Genomic DNA, 15,413 nt, shown 5'->3' with positions numbered 1-15,413 from the left:
GTTCTAAGATTATGCACTACTTTTGACCTTGTTTGAGAGTGGATGCGGTGTGGATTTACTGCTTCTTCCATCCAAATTGCTTTATTTTCAAGCCACTTTACTGCATGTTTGATGTCCTTTTTTTCTCCTTCTTTTTCTTTTAGTGATACAAATGAGGTAGACATCCCTCCAAATACCCGTGTAGGAACAAAACGTTATATGCCTCCTGAGGTGCTGGATGAAAGCTTGAATAGAAATCACTTTCAGTCCTACATCATGGCTGATATGTACAGTTTTGGACTCATCCTGTGGGAGATAGCAAGAAGATGTGTTTCAGGAGGTAAAGAGCTGGGAGATCACTTTTAATTGTGTCAGTAAACTTAGAGCCTTCCATTACACCTTTTTCTCTGGGTAATTGTTTTTACAGTAATAAACAAAAGTGGGTAAACCATACAGGTAACTCTCTTAATATCTGTCCTCTTGTTGAAACTTATTTTAAAGCATCACTCAGTGCTATTTCAACAGCAGAGATTTAGACCGTATTTTAATGGCTCATTTGAAGGCAGCTGGTGCCTGCACTGAGGAAGTGTGGAACTCATCTGGGGACCTTTCCTAAAGGTATCACGTTTCTGCTGGACTGGGGGTGTTCAGCTTATTTAGCAGAAAGAAAATAGTGATTCCTTAGTTTAGTTAATAGTTAAATGAAAGGAGGACAAACAATTCAGGGACTGATGCTCTACTCTATGAAATAAATAATCCGTTAAGAAGAAAAGTAGCAAAACAGTAGAGGGAAGTGGCACTTATTACATCATTGTCATACTAGTGTTATGCTTCATTTCCCTCTTTCTGCATGTAGAGCTCACTGTAGTGCAGAAGTGATGGATATTGTTACCTCTCTATTGCCACTGAGAAAGTTAAATGCAGAGATATGACTTGGTAGCAGTTCTGTGCCAATTTGGTGGTAAGAGTAAAGCATGTCTCTCTTGGGTCTCTGCTACCTTCAGCATACCTTATGGGTCTTCATATCCTGCAGTATCTTGCTGACTGTTCATCCTAGAGAAGCTGAATGTTGCCAATAAGTAGCAGGATCCCTGTGTTTAAAAGCTGGTGACATGCATTGCAGTGTTGTGAGGTGAAATCTGTAATATTTTTGTCATTGTTGCTATGCACAAAGAATGGTACCTTGCCATGTTCTGAAAAGGCACAGAAATGCCCTTCAGTATTTTCCAGATCCACTGCTAAGGAGGAGACCTAACTCAAGGTTAATTATCTCTCAGATTACTCTGATACAGACCCTATGCTAATAACTCTTTCTGTGAGAACTTACTGGAGATTGCTGGACTGGACAGCAGTGGTAGAAACTGTCTCACTTGGCAAGTTACCACGCTTTTGGATTAAGATACCTGGCCAGTCTTTATACAGCAATAATTACATTGGAACTTGACTGTGGAACAAACTTTGAGTCTTTTTAGGGGCAGTACACCCAACTGTTAGACAGTATGGCCAATCTGTTATAAAATGAGAGGGGAGGAAGAGAGTGGAAGATTTTTCTGCAAGTGACAAGCAACTAATTGCTTCTTTCAGGAATAGTTGAGGAATACCAGCTTCCATACCATGACCTTGTGCCCAGTGACCCCTCGTACGAGGACATGCGGGAGATCGTGTGCATCAAGAGACTACGCCCCTCCTTTCCCAACAGATGGAGCAGTGATGAGGTACCTCCCATCCCTCCTAGCATGCAGTCTGTGCTTTTAATCAGAGTTAGTGAGTGAGATTGACCCAATTCTGCATCATTTTGAGAGAGGAGGATATTTACCGCTGGTGCTGCCATTTGGGAATAGCAGCATGTAGATGAATAGTCTGTGGGGAGATGAAAGATTTAGTTGGCATGAGATTTGTGAGTGTGAGGGGAAAAAAACAGCCTTCCTGGGCTGCTTGAGGTCTTGTGTAACAGCCAGTGTTTGCAGATCTAACCAAAACTCACCTGCCTCATCCTCTCCCTAGCCAAATGCCTCTGAGGCTTCAGACTGGGGCTGGAAACACTGGAGGAAGGAGTATTAGTTCCCAAAATGGCTTTTGTGTGGTGGCACTCAGTGTTTGGTCTGCTACCACACATATCAAGGATTGGGGAGGTTTATTGCAACAGCTGCTCTTGATTCATTGGTTAGCATCCTTGGTAATCCCACCCTGGGCATTCCAGCAATAAAAAGTCAATTTGTTACTACATAGTGCTTGTGTATTACCAAAAATGCATTTATAAAAATGTGCGTTAATTTACATGAAACACATTTGGCTGGTCTGGGCAGTGCTGTTGGTGTTTATCTGTGATGCTTTTCAGGGTCTGCACTGCCCTTAGAAAAGACCTTTTCCCTTCAGTTTTTCAGCATTGCTGTTCCATTGAACCCGGTGGGATTTTCTCTCCCACTTCTCTCCGCAGTGCCTACGGCAGATGGGGAAGCTGATGATGGAGTGCTGGGCTCACAGCCCTGCCTCCCGCCTCACAGCCCTGCGCGTCAAGAAAACACTTGCCAAAATGTCAGAGTCCCAGGACATTAAACTCTGACTCTGCCAGAGGCAGTGCTGCTGGAGGCCCCTGGAAATGGACTTTGTTGTGCAGGCAGAAGTCCTGAAGATGTATCAGAAGTCTTTGCTAAGTACCTTGAATGGAGGAGTCACGCTTAAGAGCGGCTGTGAGTTTTTGAGGAGACTATCCATCGTAAAAAATCACCTGAATTTTGACATGCAAGATTGAAGAGGCTTGTCTGCCCTTGTTTACATGGGGAAATACAGTTTTAGTAACTGGTTTATGATTATGCATGTTGCTTTCCATGAAAGCCACTTATTATTTTATTATTATTATTATTATTTTGATTGTTTAAAAAGATACTGCTTTAAATTTTATGAAAATAAAACTTTTGGGTTAGAAGTAAAAAAAATATGTATATTGTTACATTTTTAAAAAGTGGAGGAAACTGCTGAAAATGAAAACAAACAAACTTTTTCATTTCCAAAAAGATTATTGCACTCCAGCATTAAAAAAAAAAAAAAAGGTGAGTGCATCTGTGTAGCTCAGAGGAGCCTGCCTTAAAAGCCACCTACTTGTGGAGGTAACTTTCCAAACCCTGCATGTGCAAGTGATTCTCAGAGTACACAGGGAGCCCAATTGCATCCCTGCCATCCCAGCTGGTGTGGGTGGCCTGTCCAGGGAAGGTCATGCTTCCTTTAAGGTACTTGGGAGCTGTATGAGTATGGTTTGGTGTGACTTGTTTAAAGAAGATCTTCATGTTTCCTGGAAACCTGATGGGAATTGTACCACAATGATAAACAAGTACCCTTTTTCTTGGCTTTTTTTTCCTCCCTTCCTTTTCTCCCACTGCAAAATAAAATATTTTGTGTGCGAGTTGAAATGAAGTACACACTTGAATTTTCTGGGTAATTTGAATCTTCTAGGACCCACAAACAACCACTGTTTAAGAGGAAATTCCTTGTGAGAAGGAATTATTAACTTGCTTTTTCATTTGTGTAAAAGTGAGGTGTCTATCTACAACCACAGCTGAGAAAAAAAATATATCTATGTTCCCTTTTTTAAGGGCAAGTGAAAAATCTCAAAAGCACCCATTTCTGGGATGGCAATCTTTTTTTTTTTTGAGTGTGAGGAAACCTGGTGCCTTGAGGCTGTAGTAGGAGTGACAGGGGGGGAATGTAAGATACATTAGGTGGGTGGTGAGAGTTGGGAGCTGTGGGCAGCAGGGGGTACCTGCCTCCAGCACTTCTGCTGTAGTGAGAGATGCCACAAACTGAACAGTTGCCTCAGGCTTTATCTGCATTAATATTTTGTGTGCCCTTCCAGCAGCCTCCACACCTCTGTCAGCTGCTGCACAGTAGTGCCAGGCTCAGCTGCCAGGCTGGGGCTGTGGAGCAGTGTGGTTCCCAGCAAGAGGAGCTGTCAGGGGAGAAAGGCAGTGGGAAATGTATTTTCTATCTTACCCTGTTCCTCCTTCCTGGCTCTGCAGTAGTTGTAGCAATGCTAATGCTACAGAAAGGGAACTGAGAGGTGAAATATACCCTGTGAAGTGTTTCCTTTAGAAAGGTTCTGTTCTTTGTCAGATTACCAAAGCTGAGCTGCATGGGAGTTACTGGTTTACCCTTTTTTACCCTTCATTTGTTTTTAAAAAATTTCCTGCCTGCCTATGTTGTTTTACTAGATGGTGTTCAGCTTAATTTTGAAATAAGTCCTTACAAATGTTGCTTTGATTATGCTAAGCCTATTTCAGAACTGAAATAATTGCCATGCAGGATTTAGCCTCAGCACTTCTGTAATGTTTTGGGTTTTTTTTTTTTTTTGGACAAAACTGATTTATTTGTGGTAGGTAGGTGTATAATTGGCGCTTAGCTTAACAGCTCCCTGAAGGTATTTCTAGCTGGAAAAATTACCGTTTTGTACTTTCAAGCAAACAGAGAAAAATGCACGGTTCAAGAGAACCAGCAAGACCTCCATGATGATAGGTGTTAAAAAGCTTAATCAGAAGTTTGTGTTCATTAGAGTGCATTTTCTGTGGTGCAGTTTCCCTGCCTCTACCCAAATTTACCAAGCAATAGAGAAAGAAAATCTCTGAGAGTTAATAATACACCTGACCCCAGAGGGGTGACAGTGGTTTTCCCATCCTTAAAAAATGCTTGTGAGGCTGAGAACTGAGTTTGCTCCTCTCCTTGGCCACCTTGGCCTTGAGATTTGTGGGCCAAATTGGGGACAACCCAGCCTCTTTTTAACTTTTTGTCTTAGTGAATGGAGGCATGGGTTTCCAGTCTCATTTCTTCCCATAAAAGCCAGCACGCCCTGTGTAACCAAGATTTCTCAGTTCCAAAGAAGCGCATGGGACCTGCAGGTCCCAGGTTGCAAAGCAAGGATGCTTCTTTCCTGCCTGTTTAGGTGGGCTTCACCTCTACCTTCCTCAAATAGATTTTTTTTTTTTTTTAATTAGCAGGGCTCTCTCTCCAGGAGTGTTTTGGAGGGTGCTTTGCCAGCTGGGAGCACGAGGCATGCAATGAATGTCCTTGGCACCTGCCATCGGTGTGTTGCAAGAGAAAGGGCCAGTCATTGGTTTCCTGAGAAAATCTTACCTTTTTTTGGTCCAGAAGAAAAGGGTCTAAGATACTGGTTGATAGATCACATAAAGTGTGTATGTTAAATGTTCAAGTTTATGTGTTTTTATATATATATAAATATATATATATATATATATATTCAGTTGCAAGTCTGGAATAGCTCCAGCATGTGGATTAAGAGTAAACTATTATGGATGAAAAAGCACTAAATAAAACATAATATTTATTTATGAAAATGCATAAAAGACAAATCACTGCAACGGTGCTGTATAGGAAAATAGATAAATATATAAATATATATATATGAGGAGACACACAATGAGAAAGCAAACAGTCTGTGGTTGTGTAACTAGTGCCTGTCTATTTTCTCCCAAGATCAGATTTTGCCCTCATATCTCCTATCCACTGTAATCTATTGTGAAGGGCTATTCCTAAGGCCAAAAAAGAGCCTAAGGCAAGTGTGGAGGTCTTTTGTTCCAGCACTGTGACATTGGAGTCAGAATGCCCAAATGAGTGACTCTGCAACACTCAGCATGTCATTATTAAGGTTTCAGCACCTGCAGTGACTGCAGGTTAGTCTGTTTATTTTGCCAGGTGTGGCCTTTTATGTCACTTCCATATTTTGGTAGCTTCAAAGGGCACATTGAGGAGGGCTTGGTAAAGGTTATTTTGGCCTCAATGCCCACGGGTCTAGAAATCCACTTTTCAAATGTAAATCATTCAAGGAAGTGTATCTTAGTTTATTACTGGCATAGGTGAGATGGCATATGTAAGTGGAAAAAGAAAAGATGCCATCTAGCAACTGCTATCCTTTCTCTAGCACAAAGTTATTTCTATTAAAGAAAAGGTTGTCAATGTAGAGACTAAGAAACTAATTTGTGTTCTTTTTTGAGAACCAGTGCCTTATTAAACCTGTAAATACTGTAATTAGAAAACCTGGGGAACAAACTGTGTTATGTTGTATTTGTTCAAATTGTATATGGTTGTTTTAACATTCCCCCCAATAAAATTGTTTCCATCTCCCCATGACAGAGATTGCTATTTCCTTTTCATGTGCTTGAAAAGCACCATCTTTTTGTTTAATTTCCCTGGGTAGATTATTTTGACTGCCTCATTTTATTTATTTTATTTTTATAAGATTTTTTCATCTGAACAAACAAGTAAACAGCAATATGTTGCATATGTTTCCACTGGCATAAAAAAGCATCACTCCTTTCACAAGTCAGTGAAGAGAAAAATAGTAATTAAAATAGTGTTATCACTAAGAGAGCAGTTGCTCATGTCTTGTGGCTGATTATGTAAATCTATTGGAACTCAGTATTAGCATAATATTTTTTAGACACCCCCCCCTCATTCTGCCACATTTTTATGAGTATTTTTGACTCCTATTTTTAATAGCACAAGAGGAACAGGAGTCATCTCTGCACAGACTGAAGCAAGAATTCCCAGCCCCATGTATCAGGTGAAAAAGTTTCAGCCCAAATACCCAGCATCAGCTGAAAATGTAATTGCTTAATGCTGAGACATGGGGAAATGTATCTCTACATCTAGTGAGGTATTTCTGGGAATTTGTACTTAAAGCTGGAGCACTATTTTCATTCTGCAGTGCTGTGTTGCAGATCCAGCTCAGTCTTTCCTAATGTTTAATTGCCTTGCTGGTTATTTTCAGAGAAGTGTGTAAATAATAGCAAATTTCCCTTGAGCTGCACAGCCCCTGCAGCCCTCCTGCTTTGTCCCAGACTGTCTGTGCTCAGTGGCATTGCAGTTATTCTGCAGCAGCACTTCTTCAGCCCCCTTGACTTGGCCACATAGAGGTGACAAAGCCCTGTGCTTGCTGCATATTGACCCTGGCATGCCACTGAATCCCACAGTTCTTATGTACAGAAACATTTCTTCTAAGGATATTTTTTTTCTTTTTTTTTTTTTTAAAGAAACTAAATAAAAGACTCCACTTCTGAGCTTCCAGGAACTAAACAATTGAACACAAGGTAGTTGCGTATTTTTTTTTTCCAGTTGCTTATAAATATAATTTATTACCTGTTTAAAAATTCTTTCTTACACTTTGTACATGTCAGGCTGACAGAATAAATGCAGGCATTTACAAACAGAGGGAAGGAGAAAAAAGGGAGGGGGGTAAGAGGCACACTCAGAACTAGTAAACCACACCTCCACTGTACAGCAATACAAATAATGCAATGGCTAGCACTTCTCCTGTAGTAAGTCAGTCTTTAGAAAAGGAATTGCATAGAAGATACAGCAATAGGGAAATCAAACCAAAAGAGTTCTCCAGATCTGAATAGCAAAGAAAACAAATCCCATTAACCCCAGTGACATGGGAACAGAAGGGAAATATGTGATACACCTGGGTCATACAGATGTTTTGTTTCTTTTTCTACGGGCCCTCCTTTACTTTGAAAAGGTACTGAAGATACCATCTTTTATTGGTTTTTGTTTTTTTTTTTTTCTCTTCAACAATTACAGAACATATGTTAGCAAAAAAGTCTACCACACAGATGTGTGAAAACAGTGATGACACAACTACTTTGTCTCAGCTGTGTCACACACCCTGGATTATTGGCTCTCGGCTCGGGTGTTTTTGCAAGGTACCTTGAAAAATCTGCAGGGAGAAGAGTGTTTTGCTTCTCCTTCCTAATTTTGTTTACTTTCCAGACCGATTTTGCTTTTTATTTGAATTGTGCTAGCCCCCAAATTTACTGGCAAGGGGTAGTCAGCCAGCTGGCAGCAGCAAAAGAAGCTGTGGGACCCATGCAAAGTTTTCTCCTCTCAGGCCTCTTGTCCTATCACTGCTGTGGGAGGACCCTCCTGATGACATCCCACTTACAGGCATCCTGAAGCTATCACCTGCCATGACATGGGATGCTTTGGGAGCAGAGGGCAGGCCCAGGACGCAGCACACATAGCGATTAATCTCTTTGTCAGCAGTCAAGGAGACTGAACCACTAATAAATACATTTAACCAGCACCATAGAAAACATGAAACACCTATTTGGGATAGAAGTTTGTGGGAACTCTGGATTAATGTTGCTTTTTTTGTACAGACAGTTTATAAAAGGACTTTCAGATGAGGGATTTTCAGATTTCAGGGAGCAGGGATCAAGTTTAAAGGACAAATAAGTAAAGAAACTAAGTGCTCCTCTTCAAGGAGCCTGACCTACCAAACTTGTGGCTTTAGTTCAAGTCCAGTTCTAGTTACATGCCAGTTATTACTCTGTTGGCTTTTGACTACTACTTATTTGACCTTGCAGTGATGGTACAGCATTGAATTTTGACCTTTACTTTCCCATTAAAAAGTTGGTAAAATAAGAGGATGCCCATACCCAACATGAGAGCTAAAAGTCTCCAGTAGGTATTGTCATTTGTTTCCTCCTTGTTGTCTCTATCTACACACACACACTTACTTTGCCTATCTGTTCCTCTTCAAAGGATGTCTGAGATATGTGTTTCAGCATTTAAAAATCTGCAGTGCAGCTCATTTATGGACTCAAGGATTCACACACAAGCTAGGAATGGATTGCAGTGGTGACCCCAAAGTCAGTAACTCATTAGAGTCCTTGTGGGAGAAGGGCCAAAGGTTTGGTTTCCATTCACAGACCACTCGTGCCTTTGCACCACCTGATACTGACCAAGCCAGCCTGCAACAACTGAGTTACTTCATGGCCAGGTGAGAGTCAGAGATCCTCTGAGTCCTGAAAAGACTTCTGAACACTCAGTAAGATTTGTTTACAAAGTGCCCTGGAAACAAGATTAAAAAACCCAAGCCAACCTCAACAAAATTGTGTTTAAAATTAACCTCAGAGCTGTGGTAACTACTTGGTAGAGCATACAAGGGTCTAAGGGCCCACCCACCCCTCCCTTCCCCACAACCCCTGCCCCCAAAAGAAGAGGAAAAGGAGAACTGAAAAGAAAGTATTGTAGGTAGCAATACAAGACATTAGGACACTGTCCACAATGACAGGCTTACAGCATGTAAATACATTTATTCTATATGTAAGCAACTGAAATAGCAGGAAACCCAAGGAATAGACATGTTTGGCTCTGTGGGTATTGCAGACTCCAACATGTCTCATGAGTGTCTGCATTTCTGCCAGCAAGACAGAAAAAAGTCTTGGTCTCCCAATAAAGCAAATCTTGACTGGAGACACCTTCACTGCTGCAAAATTTTCAAGATCCACTGAAACAGCACTTAGGTTTTGTACTGTTTAGCAAGACACAGTGGAGCAGTTGTGATCATAAATTTTGAAAAAAAAAAGCCCCAACCAAACCCCAGACTTACCCTATACACTGACAGTTACCTTTACAAGGACACAACACAAGAAGAACTGAAGAAAAAATAAAAGGTGAAAAGGATTGCCTCTGATAAATGTTTCTTACTGGGAACTTAAAGGTTTTCCTTGAAGTCAGTAGATATTTTATATATATTTATATAGTATATATACTATTTATAGCACTAGCAATCAACATGTAATGAAGAGATGGTGTGAAGAGCAGCAAAACTGCTCCAGTACAGAGCCAAAGGTGAACAACTAAAAGGAAGAGCATTTAAAAAAATAGTAATAACTGGAGGATGAGAAGCCTGCAGCCTTTTTTTCGTTTGATTGTTTTTTTTCTCTTAAAGCAGATATGCTCACCTGACATAAAATCTTACAACTTTTAAGAGTCAGCTCTGCCTGCCAAACTCCTTTGTCAGAGCCACCCCACGGGAAGCTTTTCCCCGTGCGACGCTGCTGTGGCGGCAGCGACGTGGTGGAGCTGGGGCTCAGCCCCACGAGATGGCACTGTGTCCATGCAATCCAGGCACAGGAACTGCTGCTGGGGTTTCTCCCACCAAAAAATAATATCCTCAACCCAGCTGGCTGCCCTTTCTCCCTGCCTGCTCTCCTTGGGGCAAAGGATGGGGATGGTGCTGTGAATGCCACCAGCCAGTGGCACAGTGCCCTGCCACTGCCACTCCGCCAGAAAGAAAGGAAAAACAGAGCAAAATTAATGCAGGGAAGTGTGAGGAGAGGTGGGAGCTGCTGTTAGCAGCAGTGGCAAAGAATGGGTGCAGAGCTGCTGGGATGAGCTGTGGCTCTGAGGAGGAGCCTTCCCCTGGTTCTCCCTGCCCTGTCAGGGCTGGGGCAGCCCGAGGGCTGTGCTGGGAGCCTGCAAAGGCCTGTGGAGCTCGTGCTGGGAAAATCACCCAGCCCGTGATTGCAGCAGGGGATTGCGGGTGGTTTCTGAGCAGTCAGGGTGGAAGAACAGCAGCTTCATCCCCCAGTGGCAGTCATGCTGCTGCCCAAGTCATGTTCAGTGATGAAGGGTTACATTCTTGACCTTCAGCCACCTCTGTGGATGCTCCTCTTAATCAGAGTGTGCATTTTTCCTCACAATAAATCCTCTTTACTGTGATGTTGTGAAAGGAAAATGCCCCAAAACACTGTGAAAAAGCTGTTCATCTGCAAGTAGTTTCTCTTGCAGAAGGCATCAGAACGCAGGTCAGACAGCCAAAGGAGCATCAACTCATAGCACACAGATCAATAGGAGACTCCGTGGCCCTGATCCTGGTGAGAAGGGTGCACATGCTGCCCACCCAGAAAAAACTGAGAGCTGGGGAGCTACACTTAGCCTGGGGATCAACCAACACAGACTGAGCTGAAAAGGCCAAAGGGTTTAAGGACAGTTCAGCTCCCGTACTTGCCTTGAGAGAGAAGTCAAGGAGGGACACATGGGAAAGGTGAAGAAGCACAAATTAAAACACAACTGATTACAACTAAAGATGGCATGGGAAGGAGAAAATCTGAGACCTACCTTTAAGAGCCATTTTAGCACTCTGAGGTAAGTAAAAGGTGTGGGGAAAGGGCAGAGCTGAAAGTCCCAGTCCAACTCTTCAGAAGTTGAAAGCAAAATTTCAATTAGCATTGCAGTAGGCTGCACCAGATGCCCCAGGTGAAAAAGATTGTTGTTCATTGAGAGGATGCCCATGGCATCTCCACATTAAGAGCAGGTGGGGCTTACACAAGCAAAATGCACACAGATGTTGAAAATTACAGTGCATGCCCTCTGGTCTCCAGTTTTGACTGAAATGCTGGTTTGCAAACTGCCTGGTTACCTCTTACAAGGAAGTGAACTTTTTGTGCTGGCTGTCTGGTGGTCAATCAAAACCTAACTCACTGGTCAGGGAATTATAAGCAAAAAGTTACAAAGCTATGGAAATGTCAAATGGAAAAAGAGGTCAGATTAAATTTTCTTTTCATTTTGACTGATGACATTTTCAGTTACCTTCAAAGGTGCAATCTGGAAAGCCCTGGGGAAAGCAAAACTAAAACCACAAAAGAGAACAAGCAGTCTCGGGAAGCATTTGGAATGGTAATGCATATGTGGACAGGGGCATGCATGTGTGCACAACAGCAATAACCAGGGCCTGGCTGAAAACCTGGAGTGGACAGGTTGGGACAGAAAAGCCTTTCTGTGCCAGACATAAATGACAGCTCAGTCAGGTAGTAAAAGTATTGCAATCTTATGTGCTGTCAAAGCCCAAACAAAATACATTTGCAGTGACAACCATTTTTGGTTTACTCCTTTTGCAAAGTTCCCACCTCACTTGTTTTGTGAGGGTTGTAGAGGGACAAGTGTTCCCTGGCCAGTCATCAAGGACTGCACCGCCTTGCCCAGGCAGTGGTGGTGGCAGGAGCAGCAAAGGCAGCAAACTGCAGCACACAGGATTTCAGCTTCACCACTCCACTGCCCTGCACTGGCCCACAGAACACAGGCTTCCCTGGTTGCAGCAGTGCCTGGAATATCCATGGAGATCTGCCAAGTGCATCTCACACAGAAGTGACCCCAGACCAGCAGAGGGGCTGGGCTGTCAGCAGCCTGGCACAGCTGGAGCTGGTGGGTTTCAGTGAGACCTGCAGCTCTATTGGGAACTGCTGGCCCTTAGAATGCTACAAAACAAAGCAAAATTTATGGAGGCCCACCTTGAATGCATAAATCAGGTGGAGGATGTCACTGCCTCCACATGGTTGCACCATCTCTGGTTCACAGCCACCTCAGGACAGGACTGCTCCTTGGAGCAACCTGGATGCACTAGGGTGGTGGTGCCAGGGTCAGACACTTGGTGGGTGAAGACCAGCAGATTACCAAATTACGCTGCCTTAGCACTGGGCATGGAGCACAGCAATGCTAATACAATGTGAGCAGCCTCAGAAGGCCAGCAGAGGACTTTGGAGGAGAAGTACGATGACAAATGGAAGGACAGACAGCATAGAGAGGGACATGTCTTAAAAGACCTTCAGGAAGGGGACAAAAGGTTCCATAAAACCAGAAATTATTCATTTTGCTGCTGACAATATTAGAAATAAAGTAATATGGCAATAATAATAGTCATTATAATCCTTGCACTAAATACTAATCAGTAAATAACTATCATAGCAACTTCTTTTTTTTATTTTTTTCTCGGTTTCTCCCCCTCCTCTCTAACCACTCTGAATTGCATATCTGGCCCCTCATATAGCAAAGGGGTGGAAAGGGTGTGAATTGAAAATTAATTCAGATCCTTCATTCCCCACAGTCTTAGAGCTGTTCTCCACACAGGCTCAGTGGGACTGTCTTGGGGAAGAAAGGGAACATTTTGTGTGTTCCTGCTAATCAGCCAGAGTACCTGCTTTCCAGATGCACACCCTGATTTTCTTGGTTTGTTTTTTTTTTTTACAAGTAGGTCTAGGAAACAGAACAATGACAGGAGGATCATTGTGAGACAACTAATGTGCAGAATTGTAGCCAAATTCTGAATTCACCAGAAACCAATAAGCTGAAATAGCCACAACCAACTGTCCATAGTCTTGTCTACAATGGCTTTAAACAAAAAATATAAAGAGCCATGGACAGTTTCCTTACCCCTGTCCAGAATTTGATGTAAACAACATCCATAGAAATTGGGATTGTTAAGAAAGTTTATCCATATATCTGGATAGCAATAAAAAGCGTTTCCTAGGAAACTGTAAAAACCTGTACCAAGCAGTGTACAGCCAAGCCGAGAGGAACATTACGTTGATTTATATTTTCAAGGTACAACTTTGCATGATCTCTTTCTGATCCTGTGATAATGTACAAGGAGAGCACGTGTGAAGGTCAGGGCTGGTTTTTTTGTTTGTTTGCTTGCTTTCTTCTCTGAAACGTCTCTTGTGTAACTCATTGGTCTGGGTTTTCATTTCAATTCTCGTTTGCAATAACAGGGCATTACCGCTCCCTGTGTCTGTCCTTCCTGGTCATGCCAAGGCTGCATTAGTAATTTCCTTCTGCTGCCAAAGAAACAACCGTTTCATGTCTTCCCATTTCTTCAAGAACTGCTGCCAGCATGCTCAGGTTGCCATCAGGGAAATTCTGGGCTTCCCAGAGATCCAGGATCACCCCAGTGGGACTTGATTTCGTAGCAAAATAATTTAAGTACCTGCAATGAGCCAAAAGGAAACTCGTTGGTTTTGAGCTGCATAGAAACGACCTGAATTCATATGATTTCAACCCATCCCTGTTGTTGGTGCTGTCAAGGTGCTCATCCCCTGTGTTGTCAGCATGACCAGAGTGCCCATGTGCTTTCAGTGGGACTTTCACCAGGATGTTTTTGCACATACCCCCCTCCCTAGGAGCTTCCCTGCCTGACTGTGTAGGGGCAACCCTGCTCACCTGTCCAGTTTCAGCTTGTGGGCCAGCATGCGCCAGTCGTGGCCTCTGGTCTGGGGCGCATCCAGGCTGCTGCACAGCTTCTGCCTTATCGGGTGGGGGATGCTGAAAGCGCTGGGCCCCACGATGGTGGTGATGGTGCCTGCTGAGTCCATGGGAGGATAATTAACGCCAGTAGGTTCCTGAGATTGGAAAGACAGAAAAAAAGCCTGAAACAACCCATCAATTTTCTTTTACTGAGTGAAGAGACAATTGCAGAGCTACATCCTCTGAGACTCAGGGCTTTTACTTGCAGCCCTCTGCTAATCTAGTAAACACTAACATAAACATGTTAGTCCACTGGAGAACAGTAATATTTATAATCAGCTTTGGGTAGACAAAAGGTTTTTTCCCTCCTCTTTTTTTGAGCGTGAATATTACTATAGGTGGACAACATGGCTTTAATTAATTTAATTAAGTTTAATTAAGCATTTTCCAGAAATAATGAAGGATGAGTCACTTAGACACATTTTGGAGCAGGTTGATACTACTAGAACAGAACTAGGATTTCCTGGCATGACTGACGAGACTCTCTTCCCACCATCTTCCCCAAGTCCCAGTGTCACACCGAGCCAGCACCAGGCTTGCATTACTGACATCCCTCTGGCAGTACCCAAGCTCTCTAAAGCCTCTAATGCTGTGCAGACCACAGCCAGACAGTCAATACCATCCCAGGCACAAGCTGAGCCCTCATCTTCATGTGACTTTGGCTCTGGAAATAGATGGAGCGCATGTTCTCTGGGCAAGGGGTGGGGTAGGTGGGGAGCAGGCATTACCCCCTCTCCCCAAGACATGTGCTGTGCTCCAAGGTAGTGTGGCAGCAAGTGTTTCACAGGAAAAGTCATCCCCAAAGCCGGCTTGTCCCCTGCAGGTGTGGTGTTGGTGCTCTTTGATGTGGTCCTCCCAGCTGGAGGGGTCCCCATGACACCACTGCTAACACCACTGGGAATAACAGCAATTGGCTCCTCTGGGCAAGGATTTTGTCTTCTCCTTGGCCTGGATGGATTTAGTGGCCACAGGCTTGGTAGCTGGTGGGAAGATGATAGCTGGTCTATTTGGATGGTTGGGTTTGTTTAAGAACAGCGAGGTCCTGCAGGGCCCATGATGGAAAAAGCAGCAAACATGGCTGGTTCTGCCCTAATTCTGCTCAGTCTAATTTACAATTTGGTATTCTTTTCTAGTAGAAGTGGGGGAGCTCCTTCTCCTCCCCCTCTGCCAGATCACAGCCCCAGGCAGCCAGAAACACTTATGCTAAAGACTTGTCATTAAATATCAATTTGTTTTCTCCTCTGTGAACTATCTTGTTGCTTCATGTCAAACTGGCTTTTGGGAAGGAGGTGTAATACCTGAAACAGTCTTAAAGACAGGCAGCTCCTGGCTGAAACTGCAACCACAAATCCCCCAAGGATTTTGCTAGAGATGCTCACTGTCCTGTGCAATCTCTGATTTACTCCCCAAAAATGTATTCAGAGATGGAAAGGGAAGAGCCAGTGTCCATGAGCAATGCACAGAATTGAATCTTCCGGCTCCACTCTTTTATCTACAACAATTAATTCTCTTCCACTGTATAAATATAAATTCTCTTCCACTGTATAAATATGATTTTTTTT

General features: G+C 43.1%; 2 protein-coding genes across 29 annotated transcripts in view; one reads left to right on the top strand and one right to left on the bottom strand.

Moving 5' to 3' along the window:
• The window catches only part of BMPR1B (bone morphogenetic protein receptor type 1B), a 228,445-nt gene extending 222,331 nt beyond the window's left edge, over nucleotides 1-6,114 (top strand). For all 27 annotated transcript variants that reach the window (XM_085579105.1, XM_085579097.1, XM_085579095.1 and 24 more), the window contains 3 exons: nucleotides 144-319; nucleotides 1,564-1,694; nucleotides 2,417-6,114. In XM_085579105.1, coding sequence (XP_085435231.1) covers nucleotides 144-319; nucleotides 1,564-1,694; nucleotides 2,417-2,542 — 433 coding nt within the window. In that variant the 3' untranslated portion in view covers nucleotides 2,543-6,114. The remainder of the gene's footprint in view (nucleotides 1-143; nucleotides 320-1,563; nucleotides 1,695-2,416) is intronic.
• A 984-nt stretch (nucleotides 6,115-7,098) lies between these two features.
• UNC5C (unc-5 netrin receptor C) overlaps nucleotides 7,099-15,413 on the bottom strand; it is a 249,630-nt gene continuing 241,315 nt past the window's right edge. For both annotated transcript variants that reach the window (XM_021550331.3, XM_021550332.3), the window contains 2 exons: nucleotides 13,768-13,946; nucleotides 7,099-13,534 (listed from right to left, as the gene is read on the bottom strand). In XM_021550331.3, the coding sequence (XP_021406006.1) occupies nucleotides 13,369-13,534; nucleotides 13,768-13,946 (345 nt within the window). In that variant the 3' untranslated portion in view covers nucleotides 7,099-13,368. The remainder of the gene's footprint in view (nucleotides 13,535-13,767; nucleotides 13,947-15,413) is intronic.

Source organism: Lonchura striata, chromosome 4, assembly GCF_050655825.1.
Source record: "Lonchura striata isolate lonStrDom1 chromosome 4, ASM5065582v1, whole genome shotgun sequence".
NCBI classification, from domain to species: domain Eukaryota; kingdom Metazoa; phylum Chordata; class Aves; order Passeriformes; family Estrildidae; genus Lonchura; species Lonchura striata.
The sequence above is the reverse complement of the archived record's forward strand: the minus strand, read 5'-3'. Positions and strand labels throughout refer to the sequence as shown.